The sequence below is a fragment of the Vipera berus genome (genome assembly GCF_964194415.1).
Source record: "Vipera berus genome assembly, chromosome: 7".
Classification (NCBI taxonomy): domain Eukaryota; kingdom Metazoa; phylum Chordata; class Lepidosauria; order Squamata; family Viperidae; genus Vipera; species Vipera berus.
The window spans coordinates 42,788,441-42,800,839 of record NC_138209.1 but is presented as its reverse complement, the minus strand read 5'-3'; the positions used below and the strand labels follow the sequence as shown (position 1 = coordinate 42,800,839).

The 12,399-nt window shown below is 39.6% G+C and overlaps 1 protein-coding gene across 1 annotated transcript; it reads left to right on the top strand.

Moving 5' to 3' along the window:
• Positions 1 to 2,877: 2,877 nt before the first annotated feature.
• FGF20 (fibroblast growth factor 20) lies at positions 2,878 to 8,687 on the top strand (the record flags this gene model as incomplete). Its single annotated transcript, XM_081332408.1, has 3 exons — positions 2,878 to 3,154; positions 5,580 to 5,683; positions 8,393 to 8,687. The coding sequence occupies 3 exons, from the start codon at positions 2,878 to 2,880 to the stop codon at positions 8,636 to 8,638; spliced, it is 627 nt and encodes a 208-aa protein (XP_081188534.1). The 3' UTR covers positions 8,639 to 8,687.
• Positions 8,688 to 12,399: the final 3,712 nt, after the last annotated feature.

Here is a 12,399-nt window from a genome sequence, read left to right as displayed (position 1 = left end):
GCAAAACAGTATGTCCTATAATATCCTCCTAATGGTTACAGAGAGATCTTTAAAATCCAGAATGCACATAATATAGGGTACAAACTAATAAGTATACATTTTATAGCACCTCCTAATGTTCAACAGAGATCAAAGAGTTCATATAAGAAAACATATTTTAGAAGCACAAACTATTTTCTTCCAATGTTTTCCATATTTCTAGTACTTTATGGAAAAAATAATAGATCTTAGTCTAAAAATATACTCCAGATGGAACATTACTGCCCAAGAATTATAGGATAGTTGAAATGAGATGGCAAATCCACGTTTTCAAAGAAAAACCAGCAGTTTAAAGTTCTGGTGAAAGCAATTAGAAGATACTTCATTGGTTTGTTTATATTTAATACATCACACCAAAAGTGAAGCTAGACTGCAGTTCTATACTACTTACCTCAAACTAGATTTCTAGGCAGATGTCCATATGAGGCTAGACTGGGAAGTAAAAAAACATTCAAAAGGAGGCAAAGACAGACCACTTTTGTGCTTTTGCCAAGAAAGCTTCCTGTTTCTGTGCATGAAGACAGCAAGAGTCAAGTTTAATTTGAAGAAGACTTTATCATTATCTTTTTTTGTCATGAAATGCAATGGGCTGGAGTCTTAATAATAAGCTCTTGAGCTTCCTGAGACTTACCTCTAAGTAAACAGGCTTAGAATTCCCCTTTAAGTAGCATGTATGCATTCAGCCCTGAGTCCCTAGGGATAAATGCAAAAACAAACAACTGGCCAGCTTCTGCCTTTTCTCCTCACGTGGAGTGCAGAGTAAAGAAAATCGCACATCGATTATGTTGTGTGGTGAGAGAAATTTTCAGCTGAGAACCCAGCTTGCAGTATTTCAGATCATATGTGATCATGCTGTAAATGCTTATCCTGCTACTCAACATGTGCTGAATGCCTACCTCATACCTTTCTAGAAAATTAGGATAATTGAATTAACCAAGGTTGGGTTTGTCAAGGATGAACATTAACACCCCCCCCCAAGTAATAAGTTGTGGTGAAAAATCAAAGTTTTTTTGCCTGACTCAATCTTGACTCCTGGTAACTACTGGTATGTGGTCAAGTTCACACAGTTTTCTAGTCTTCTTTCTAGGCTGAGATAGAATCAAAGGTCACTCAGTTGGATTGAAGCCTCAAGTAGGAACAGATTTCTCTATTCTCTATCATCTGAAGCATGAGAGCAAACTCGATCCATTAGCATATTACGGATCCTTAATGCTAGGTCCTTACTAAGATCTATGCCTACATTTATGTTTGGTCCAGAAGCTACCCGAAGTCTTAATGACAGTGGCATTTTTTTTGCCAGATTCCACATACATTGCACAAAAAAAGGGCAGAAATGTTTCCACTGTCAACCAGCTCCCTAGCAGAGACCCTGATGCCAACATAGACAAAGGAATATTATTTGTCCCTGATGAAAACGAGGATATTTATGGTTAGCCACAACTCACAGTGGTTATTTCTAATGTCTCTTTTAATTTTTTCCTGTAGCCCCTTTCAAAGTCTTAAAAGCTTTCCAAGCATTCCTCAGTTTCTCTTCTGATCTCTTTGTATTGCTACGGTCTAATATTGTTAAACACCTAAACAATACCCAGAGGCTATTGTTAGGGCCTCTGTTAGACCAAGCAGAAAAAAAAAACACCTATCCTTTAAGAAAAGGGGAAACCCCGACCATGCCAATTCGCTTGGGAAAAAAAAAATAACACACACCCCCCTCTCTTTTTGGAGGGGAAGAAAACGCAATAAGATAAAAGACAAGGGTAATACATGTAACACTTTTATGAGTGTTCTGAAAAATCGAGCAGTCGACCTGTTAGATCTTTTGGCTTTCTTCCCCCCTCTCTCTCAACCCCCGTCCCCCCCCCCCGTTCCCTCTTTTCATGTGTGTGTCTCAGCAGGCCTAACCCTCCGGTAACGCCCTTTCTCCGTCTTACCTTTCCCTGCACCTGTCCACGTAATACGCGGAAAGCTTCCAGGGTCCTCCTTCCCCCCCCCCTCCTCCCACCTTTGGCAAACGGGGCTTCTGCTGCTGCTGCTGCTGCTGCTGCCGCTGCCGCTCGCGATTCATCCGCGGCGAGAAGCTTCAACATCAAAAGGGAGCCTGGCGGAGGGGAGCGAGCGACGGCATCCTTTTTCGCATCGTCGACAACAACCCGGGTGGGGAGGGAGGGAAGGAGAGAGGGAGAGGCGTGTTTCCAAGGCTAAATTGGAAGCCGATTAGGCGCGCGCGAGAGAGAGGAGGGAGGGAGGGAGGGAGGCCGGGGCACCTTCGGAAGTCCCCTTCGTCAGGAGGGAAAAGGTGTGAGGAGGGGAAAGCAGCTCGGTTTAAGATTTCAAACGCCTCAGCTTCCCGGCGCGCTTCAGCTTCAGCGCTATTAGCATAGGTCAGGGGGGAAAACCTGCCCCGCGCGTGTATATATAGCGAGAGATTTTCCCCCCACGCGCGCTCTTGTGGCACTTTCGAGCGGCCTCGCTTGGGTCGCGGCGGTTTCCCCAAAGACAGCCCGAGCCTGTGGCGCTACCAGCGGGCAGCAGCAGCAGCGGCGGCGGCGGCAAATTGGGTATCGCCGTCCGTCCCACCTGCAGCGGCTGTCGATGTTGAGGCCAAAGCCAGCCCAGCCTCCCCGCCAGCCCCATGTCCGGGGAGAGGACAGATTCTCACGACGGGCGGTTGCTCTCTTGACGCCAAGTCCGCCTTGCCTGCCTGACCCCTTCCAGCGCCGGCTCTGAGCCCCGACATCGGACTCTGCAAGGGACTCCCTCGCTCCCTCCCTCTCGCTAGCTGCTCCTCCTCTCCTGCCCTCTCCCTCTCCTGTCTCGGCAGCCCTCCGGTTCAGCTTCTCCATGGCCCCCTTAGCCGAAGTGGGGGGTTTCTTAAGTGGCCTGGAGGGGATGAGCCAGCAGGTGGGCTCCCATTTCCTTCTGCCTCCTGCCGGGGAGAGGCCGCCCCTGACCCAAGCTGAGGGGGGATCCCGAGGGGGCGTCGCGGCTGGGGCCACGGATTTAGCCCACCTGCAGGGCATCCTACGCCGAAGACAGCTGTATTGCAGGACTGGCTTCCACCTGCAGATCCTGCCCGACGGCAGCGTTCAAGGCACTAGGCAAGACCACAGCCTCTTCGGTAAGGCCCTTCCTTCCTTCCTTCCTTCCTTCCTTCCTTCCTTCCTTCCTTCCTTCCTTCCTTCCTTCCTTCCTTCCTTCCTTCCTTCCACCTGCTCTCTTCTGCAGCTTCTTCCCTTGTGACGGAAGCATCCTATAGCAACAGATGGTATAGCAACAGATCTCAGGCAGTGGTTGATTAAAAACACACACGCTTGCATGAGCAGCATCTTGATTTGGGTTAACATTGTTGCAGAGGGCTAATAGCAAACTGGAGTGTTGGGGACAGCAGCCTTCCCCGTGCATGAAACAGGCAGAAGGTAGAGAGATCAGGTTAGAGAAAAAAGTGGCATTCTGTTCGCAAAGCTCTATTTCAAGTAATACAATCGAAAAGCTGGTGGGAAAAGGCCCTGGATATGTGCCTGTGAGGATGAACAGAACGCCTTTTCAACATCCCTATGGACTGCTTAACACACAATGCCTTACTGGAGTGTGAGAAATCCATCCATGTAGGTAATGATGCTTGGAATTACAGGCTGTCCCATGCAGCAAGTGCCTAAACTATTTCCTGTGTGGCTTGACAACCGTAACTGACAAGCATAGCATCCATGTAACCAGCTTCTAAGACATTTAATACATCAGTGTACAGAGATAGCATTTTATTTGTGATATGGAAGAGTTTCCCACATGGGAAGTATAAGATTATTTGATGTGAACAATGGTTTCTAATCAAAGGATACCAATATCAGGATTTTTCATTTTCAGAATCAGTCTCTCATGTTTATAAGTCACATGTGTGCCTAAAGCAAGCTGTGAGTGTATATACGTGCAGAACTATTACAGGTATAATTGTAATCCATATAAACTCAGATACAGTGCTCTGACTGAGAGCTGTGCCCTGGCAATTCAGTATTTCTAACTTTTCCAGTACTTTTTTTAAGAAAAGTAATTGCATGTTTTGCTATATATAGTTGTTTACAATGCACTCCAGTCTCTTTGCATGGGTATTAGTCCTTTAGTATTCCAGTGGGAATTGTGCATAAGGAAATGCATGCAGGATTCCACAAGAACATGCAACTGAATTTAACTTAGTCTGCATAGAAGACAGAAGACATCACACTGTCCAAAGATAGAGAATATGACTCTGTGAGTCCAATGTAAAGCAGGTGTTAGATTGTACATGCTGCAAGTATCTCTGATACCATAATATTCAAAATCTAACTAAATCTCTGCAATGTATTGGACTAGTTTACTTACAATTTTATTTATGAACTACAAGAGGTTTTAATAATGAAAGAGGTTGCTAGAAGTGTAAGGGAGGACAAACAAATGAGTGTTGAAGAGAAAGTATTCTCTGAAGAAACCTACCACTACTGAGTAGTTGGTCCACAAATGTTTACAAAATGTATTATTACTAGTATTAAGTGCAGCTGATAATTCTCACTACTTCCAACAATCTGCTCTAAGAGATCTTAACTAACAAACAGGAGTTTTGTTTCAACTTTAGTTCAACCAAAATTTCTGTACAGAAGAGAAGCTTCTTAGAGCATGTAAACATGGAGTAATTGCAAAGAAAAAAAAAGAAAATGTTTCAGATTGAGATCAAACATTCTTGGGGCTTCTTTATTCTATCACTATTCTCAATAGCTTTGACTGATGTGGTTTCTTTGTTGGTTAAATCACCTGCTTATTATGATTTGGGGAGGAAAAACGTGTCTTTGAAAACGATATCAGAAAGACAGAATACCTCCCATATCTTTCAATGGAACTTTAAATATTGGGAACTCCAAAATCTCTGATGATTTATTGGCAGTGAAAAGATAGAGTATGCAATCTTTATAAAATACTAAATATCTGATCTTTGCAAAAGATTTGGCTGCCTTGCAAGACAACCCAAGTCTCATAATTTTTTCAATTAAACTCCAAAGGCTGAAAATTATAAAAAATAATTAGCTTTCCTTAGAGAAAAAATAATTCAGAAAATAGAACATTGTTGAATATATATAGTATATATATATATATATATATATATATATATATATATATATATATATATATATATATATATATATATATAGTATCAAACACTTTTCTTTCTAACAATCCAAATATTTGAACACTGTTGTTGTTTAACACAGAATGGCACAACCAACCAACGTTCCTTGTAACTCCTGTGTATTGCAGCTGGAGAGATTTAAGGACAACTTAGCTCTTTCACTGAAATCAATGAGATGTTAACAATGCTCATTTTTATTGGATCAACACCAATGTATATCACAGTGTTATATTACTACGAAGAGTACTTTGATAACACCATTCTGATATTCTGTATCAATTTAGAATTAATAACATATTTAATTACACATCTATTTCTATTTAATCTACAAGACCTATCTGCACTGAATATAATTAGCCTTAAAAATATTTTTTCCCTTTTCTCAATGCAGGTATTCTTGAATTCATCAGTGTGGCAGTAGGATTAGTCAGTATTCGAGGAGTGGACAGTGGCCTTTACCTTGGAATGAATGAGAAAGGAGAGCTTTATGGCTCTGTAAGTATTACTGCCATATCATCCAGCTCATATTACAGACTCACATTAGCAGTAATCTTTATAATCCCTGGGAATTTTGTCACTGGTAACAATATAAGAGGGATCACAGCCTTGAAGTGGCTACTTAGCGTAAGAATAATAGTACTCAATGGATTAATACAAAGTGAGAATTATTTGGAATAAGCTGCACCACTAATACTACAGTGTCATGTTTAGATAACATAAGATGTTAAGTGAATCACTCGAAATTACCTGAGTTTCATCAATGCAACGACAATAACTTCATAGGAAGCTGCCTTATAAAGTTGTTCCATGGGTCCATCTAGTTCAAAAGCATTCTCTCATTGAAACTCTCTAGGTCAGGGGTCTTCAAACTCGGCCCTTTTATGACTCATGGACTTCAACTCCCAGAATTCTTCAGCCAGGCACGCTGGCTGAGGAATTCTGGGAGTTGAAGTCCATGAGTCATAAAAGGGCCGAGTTTGAAGACCCCTGCTCTAGGTTCTGGAGGATAGGGCGGCTATTTAATTCAGTTCCAGGAAAAGTAGTTTTCTTTTTGTATCTTTATGTGTTTATGAGAGTTTTCTAAAACCTGGTTGCCAAAATTAGGTGCAATTCTCAACCAGTCCGTGATGGGAAACAAAAGCAAATATAAGTAGTCCTTGACTTATGACAGCTCATTTAGTGACTGTTCAAAGTTACATTGGCATTGAAAAAAATGACTTATGACTGGTTTTCACACTTATGACCATTGCACAATCCCCATGGTCACATGATCAAAACTCAGACAAGCAAAGTCAATGGGGAAGCCATGTAGGGACATTTAAAACATACAAGATGAATATTGGTTTTTTCTTCCTTTTCATAAACAAAACTCTGGGCTGTTTTTATAGTTCTTTCTTTTATAGTCCGTTCTTTGTAGTACTTCCTTGAAGGACCAAGTGGCCAAACACTGGCCCTTAATCACTTGACATTCCAGGTAGTGGGGCAAAAAAAGAAACAGCATTTACAAAAATCCTGTTATCATATAGGGAATTTTTGATATGAAAAGACAATATAAGGCAGTCCTCAGCTTACATCCATATGTTCAATGACCATTCAAAATTACAATGTTACTAAAAATGCCTTACTGTTTTACACGCTTATGACCATTACAATATCCCCATAGTCACATGAACAAAATTCAGACACTTGGTAAACCAACTCATATTTATGACAGTTGCACTGTCCAGGGGTCATGTGATCATCTTTTATGACCTTCTGCCAAGCAAAGTCAATTGGGAAGCCAGATTCACTTAACAACTATATTACTAACTTAACAACTACACTGGTTAACTTAACAACCGAGGCAAGAAAGGTTGTAAAATGGAGCAAAATTCACTTAACAACTATCTCACTTAGCAACAGAAATTTTGGGCTCATCAAGGACTACCTGTAGACAGCTGAAAATCAACACAACTGTGGCCTTCAGATGCAAAACCATTGCCCACCTCACCTTTTAATAAAGGAATGCATTTGCCACTTGGCAAAGGGACTCAACAACATCTGCAGGAAAAGCATATTCTCCTCTGAATTATTCCCCTTATAAAAATGGCAGATAAATTCTGCTAATTATTGCCCTCATTCCTGCAGCATTGTATCCAATATGGGATGTGCTTATCAGTCTATACAAGAGGAGACAACATGACAGGTAGTATGGCCTGTCAATTCAAACTTACATGAGAAGCTAGGGGTGTCTCCAGGATGTGATTAAAAAAATGTCAAAATGGGGGCTGTGATGGTGTAATTGAAGTTCTGCCTGTTTTTGAGGTGGAGATGCCTAAAGAACAGGTGAAGCTTCAATTACACCAAGGGGGCTACCATCTTGATTTTTTTTTTGAGTAGATATCCCTGTAGAAATTTCTTAGCAAAGAGAAGCTGGTATAACCCCAGGATAGCAGATATAATTAGTGGCTCATATGTGAGATTTGGAAAGGGGAGAGTCAAGTTGAAGGCCTCATTGAATAACTTTGGGACCATCTTCCTTCACAGGATCATTGTTGTGGGGAATAAAATTAAGTGTTTCCCAAATAAGCTGCCTTGTCAGAGAAAAGGCAGGTTTGAGATGCAGTTGTAAAACAAAATAAAAGGACAAGAAGAATTCAACTTGCAAAGTTTTCTCTAGTGCACGGAATAACGTGAAGCAAAACTTGTTTGGGAAATATTATGTGCATGTTAAAAATGTTGTAGTTTTGAGGTTCTAACTAGAGACAATGGGGGGAAAAGGAACATGAGCATTTCTAGTCCAGAAGACTAAAAGATGTCCATAGTTGTATATCTGCTAATATTTCAGTGCAAGCATCAGTCTTATAACGCAAGTTGTGACCTAGGTTCATTGACTTTTGCTTGTGGAAATGAAAAAGAAAGCAGAAAGAGAGGATACTATGTCGTATAATAAATGGAGTAATGTAGGAATTGTTTTACAGGCAGGCAGAGCTTTAAGACAGGCTGTATTCCTTACTGATAAAAAAAATCATCTGCAGAATCAAATAATTTATTAAAACAATATTTTTATTTTTAAACAGTGAAAAAATAAAATTGTGAAAAATATCACGCTAGAAAGAAACATACTTTTTGAGATAATAATCAACAAAGGATTAGCTCTATCATCTCTTATCACCATGTCTGAATATTTTGGTTGAAGAGACTTCTCTTTTTTTCGCCCTTTAGGAAAAGCTCACTCCTGAATGTGTCTTCAGAGAACAGTTTGAAGAGAACTGGTATAACACCTACTCCTCCAATGTGTACAAGCATGGAGATTCAGGCCGGAGGTACTTTGTGGCACTTAACAAAGATGGCAGTCCCAGAGATGGGACAAGGTCCAAAAGGCATCAGAAATTCACCCATTTCTTGCCTAGACCAGTGGATCCTGAAAGAGTGCCAGAGCTCTATAAGGACGTGTTAGCAATCAGTTGAAGTCAACCACAGAGAGAAGCAAGATCTTAGCCTCCACAGTCCCAAAATCAAGAGAAACTTCTAAATGTTGAAAATTATTCAGATCTAGAAAGGAGGCATCAGTGAAGCTGTTTAGTAGTAGACAAGCCTTCATGCCTAATCTCTGGATTTAGGAGAATGGATATTAAAGTCTAGTTGGCCAGCCTCTTTTAGGTTCGTTCTTTCCGTGCTAGTCAAGAAGATGTTGGAAATGGACTTAACAAAACTGCTCTGGATCCTGTACTTGGAGCATAAATAATTACCTAAAGTGAATGGGGGTTGGCTGTAGATAACTGGGAAAAAATGTCTAGTTAACATCATTGACAACCATGTGGATGGTGAACATGGAGCTTTATGAAGACTGTGGTAAATTGGGCAGCAAAATTTGGATTTATTTTTCCCTTCAGGATGGACCTAATTTATATATCTTCAGAGTGCATATATTTATTTTAAATATTTATTTATTACAGAGTTTATTTTTATTGGTCTATGAAGAGAGTTCAACCCTATACTACAATAAAAATCATTTACAGTGCCAATATTTACTCCCAAAGTAGTATCATTGTGCAAAAAGGGAACAATGCTATCCCAAATGGTACAAAGGGAGCAACATCTCTTAAAGGTTACTATTTTACAAGCTAAGAGATTGGTGTTTTGTTTTATGCACACACTGTTTCCTGTTGAATGGTCTTAGGTAAAAAGAGATGTTGACTGCCTTAGGAATTATGGGACTATCACTTATATTTGTACTGAATTTAAGATGCACATTTAAATGGAATTAAAGGTATACTTCTATCTTTTTGTTTCACTATTGTTCTTTAAGGAGCTAGTTCACCAGAGTCATTACCTTGTGAGAGGAAAGGAACTGGGAAAGGTCTAATGCTTTTAAGCTGTTGAATTAGTTCCAGAGAGACTCAGCTTCATGGCCATTTTCAGCTACGGAAGCTCTGTGAATGACTTATGGTCAGTCATGTCTTCTCAGCACAGTTTCTCTCACAGAGCAATGCTTGTGCGAATAAAATGAAGGGAGATCCCCATGTAAACTGTTTTGAGCTCCTGGAAGAAAAGCAGAATGTAAATCAAATACATTTTGAAGTTCATATTTTGCATTGCATAATAGCTGTGAATTAGTTGGCATTTTGAACATTCACTTGTTCTACACTTCTGATGTGCAGCAACAATTGATACCAAATGAGAAACAAACAAACAAAAAAACTGTGATGGATTTCTATTAAAAATGTTGCTATCATTGTCATGATATCCTTGAAAATAATCCTAAATGCTCCTGAAATATACCTTGCTCTTCACTTGGCAATTCAGTGTTAAATATAGGTATCCAAGAGTAGCCTTGGAGATCCACTTTAGAGCTTACTTCTCCACTTTATAAAGCTCTTTGTCTGTGCCATGAAATCTGAGATGATATCCATGGGGTGTGTTTGTGTGTGTGTGTGTGTGTGTGTGTGTGTGTGAAGGTTGCCACTAATGTGGCTAAATACTCTAACACTGGCATTGCTGACACCACAAAAGTTCTTTGTGAAGATTCTGTATATTTCCTTAGACAGTCACTTGTCTGAGATGGTATAGGTTCTCCTGCTTGAGCAGGGGGCTGGACTAGAAGACCTCCAAGGTCCCTTCCAGCTCTATTCTATTCATTAGCAAAACTATATTTATAGCCCTAGCTTAAATCTTTTCTTATTTATTTATTTTAATGGATATTGCTGGTATCTTTCAGACCATTGCTGACAGTTTATTCACTAAGAATGGACTCTAATTCTATGACTGAAAGTATGGCGTGTGAAAAAGCTCTCATGCTTAGAACTATATTTTTTAAGGCAAGTCTGGAAAAGAAACCTGTCTGAGAATGTAGGGTATTATAACCAGGTAAGTGTTATTAGCTTTACCTAATTTAGTCCCCTTAAGATGTGTTAGCCTTGGACCTTTATCACGCACTTTCTGGCTGGGGTGATGGAAGCTGTAGTCCAGCACATCTGGAGAGTACCAAGTTTAAACAAAGCTGGAATAGACTAGGCCAGTGTTTTTCAACCACTGTTCCGAGGCACACTAGTGTGCCGCGAGATGTTGCCTGGTGTGCCGTGGGAAAAATTGAAAAGTAATTATAAAATACTTTCTTTGTGTTTATTTGATTCCTATTCAAGAGAATTACTTTATATATAGTCAATATAGGCACAGAGTTAAATTTTTTAACATTTTCTAATGGTGGAGTGCCTCGTGATTTTTTTCATGAAACAAGTGTGCCTTTGCCCAAAAAAGGTTGAAAAACACTGGACTAGGCAATGGCATGTGAATCAGATTTCATTGTCTAGATTGTCTTCTCTACCTTAACAGAGGTACTAAAAGTATCTAGTATATAGTTTAGAAGCGATGTTTACATTAATAGCACCGTTGACAACACTTATGTCAGCACTTACCTCAAAATAAAAAAGGTAAAATCTTGTTCAATCATCTGCCAGTTGATCATTGCAGAAATGGTTTTCTGTTTGTGGAATGAAAAGATTGCTGTCCTCTCAAGTCATGCTTTTAAATATATAGAATTTTTGAAACACTTGCATGAAGTGTTGAAGCCATTTCTGTTCTACAAAAGTGATTTGAGACTGTTCAAAAGAGCTCTTGGATGAATCTTAGAGGTTCCCCCTTAAGAATCTATTAATATTGGACAAATTACTTTAAGGACAGTTAAATTATTCTACAAATTTTCTGGTAAAGCAAAACTGCAGAAGGAATTACAAACAGTATACACTATCATCTTCACTGATACACAGAAAAATAAAAACTGGATAGTGGTTGTGGACTCGTCGTCTTCCCTCCATGCTTAGAAAAGATTCTTATTAAGAAGCTTTCAAGAAATAAAACAAGCAGAAACATGGCTTGTTTGACTTCCTTTTTCTTCCTTAGTTCTGAGTAGTGCCTAAGGCTGCTTAAAAATGTACATATAACAAAATGTTGAATTTTGTTTAATGTACTATAGACTCTACATATGACTTTGCTACCGAGATTCAAGAAGATCATTCCCAGGAACCAAAATGAAGCAAAATCCTGAATAAAATATCATGTCAGTAATATTCTCCTTTGGCTAGCCAGCATCACTAACTATTTTAGATACAAACCATAAAGGGAGCAGGAAAGCTAATAAACTCCAGCCATCTGTAAACTTTATCCAAAGGTTTTATATGATCAGATTATCCCTTGGACATTGACTTCAAAGTTTTAAGAATTTTTAAAAAAGTTTTGAAATGCACAAAGTAGAATTTTTAAAAAGCAAGTCAACTGCAACTGAGTCCATAAAAGTGATAGATGTTATTTCACGTTGCCTGGAAAACAGTCTATTTCAACATATTTTTCATTGAGCATTAGAATAGAATAACAGAGATGAAAGGACATTGGAGATCTTCTAGTCCAACCCCCTGCTCAGGCAGGAAACCCTATACCATTTCAGACAAAAGGTTGTCCAATCTCTTCTTAAAAACTTCTAGTGTTGGAGCATTCACAACTTGTTGTTCCACTTATTAATTGTTCTAATTGTCAGGAAATTTCTTCTTAGTTCTAGATTGCTTCTCTCTTTGATTGGTTTCCATCTATTGCTTCTGGTCCTGCCCTCCAGTGCTTTGAAGAGTAGCTTGATTCCCTCTTCTTTGTGGCAACCCTTGAGATATTGGAACACTGCTATCATGTCACCCCTCATCCTTCCCTTCATTAAACTAGACATACCCAATTCCAGCAACAGT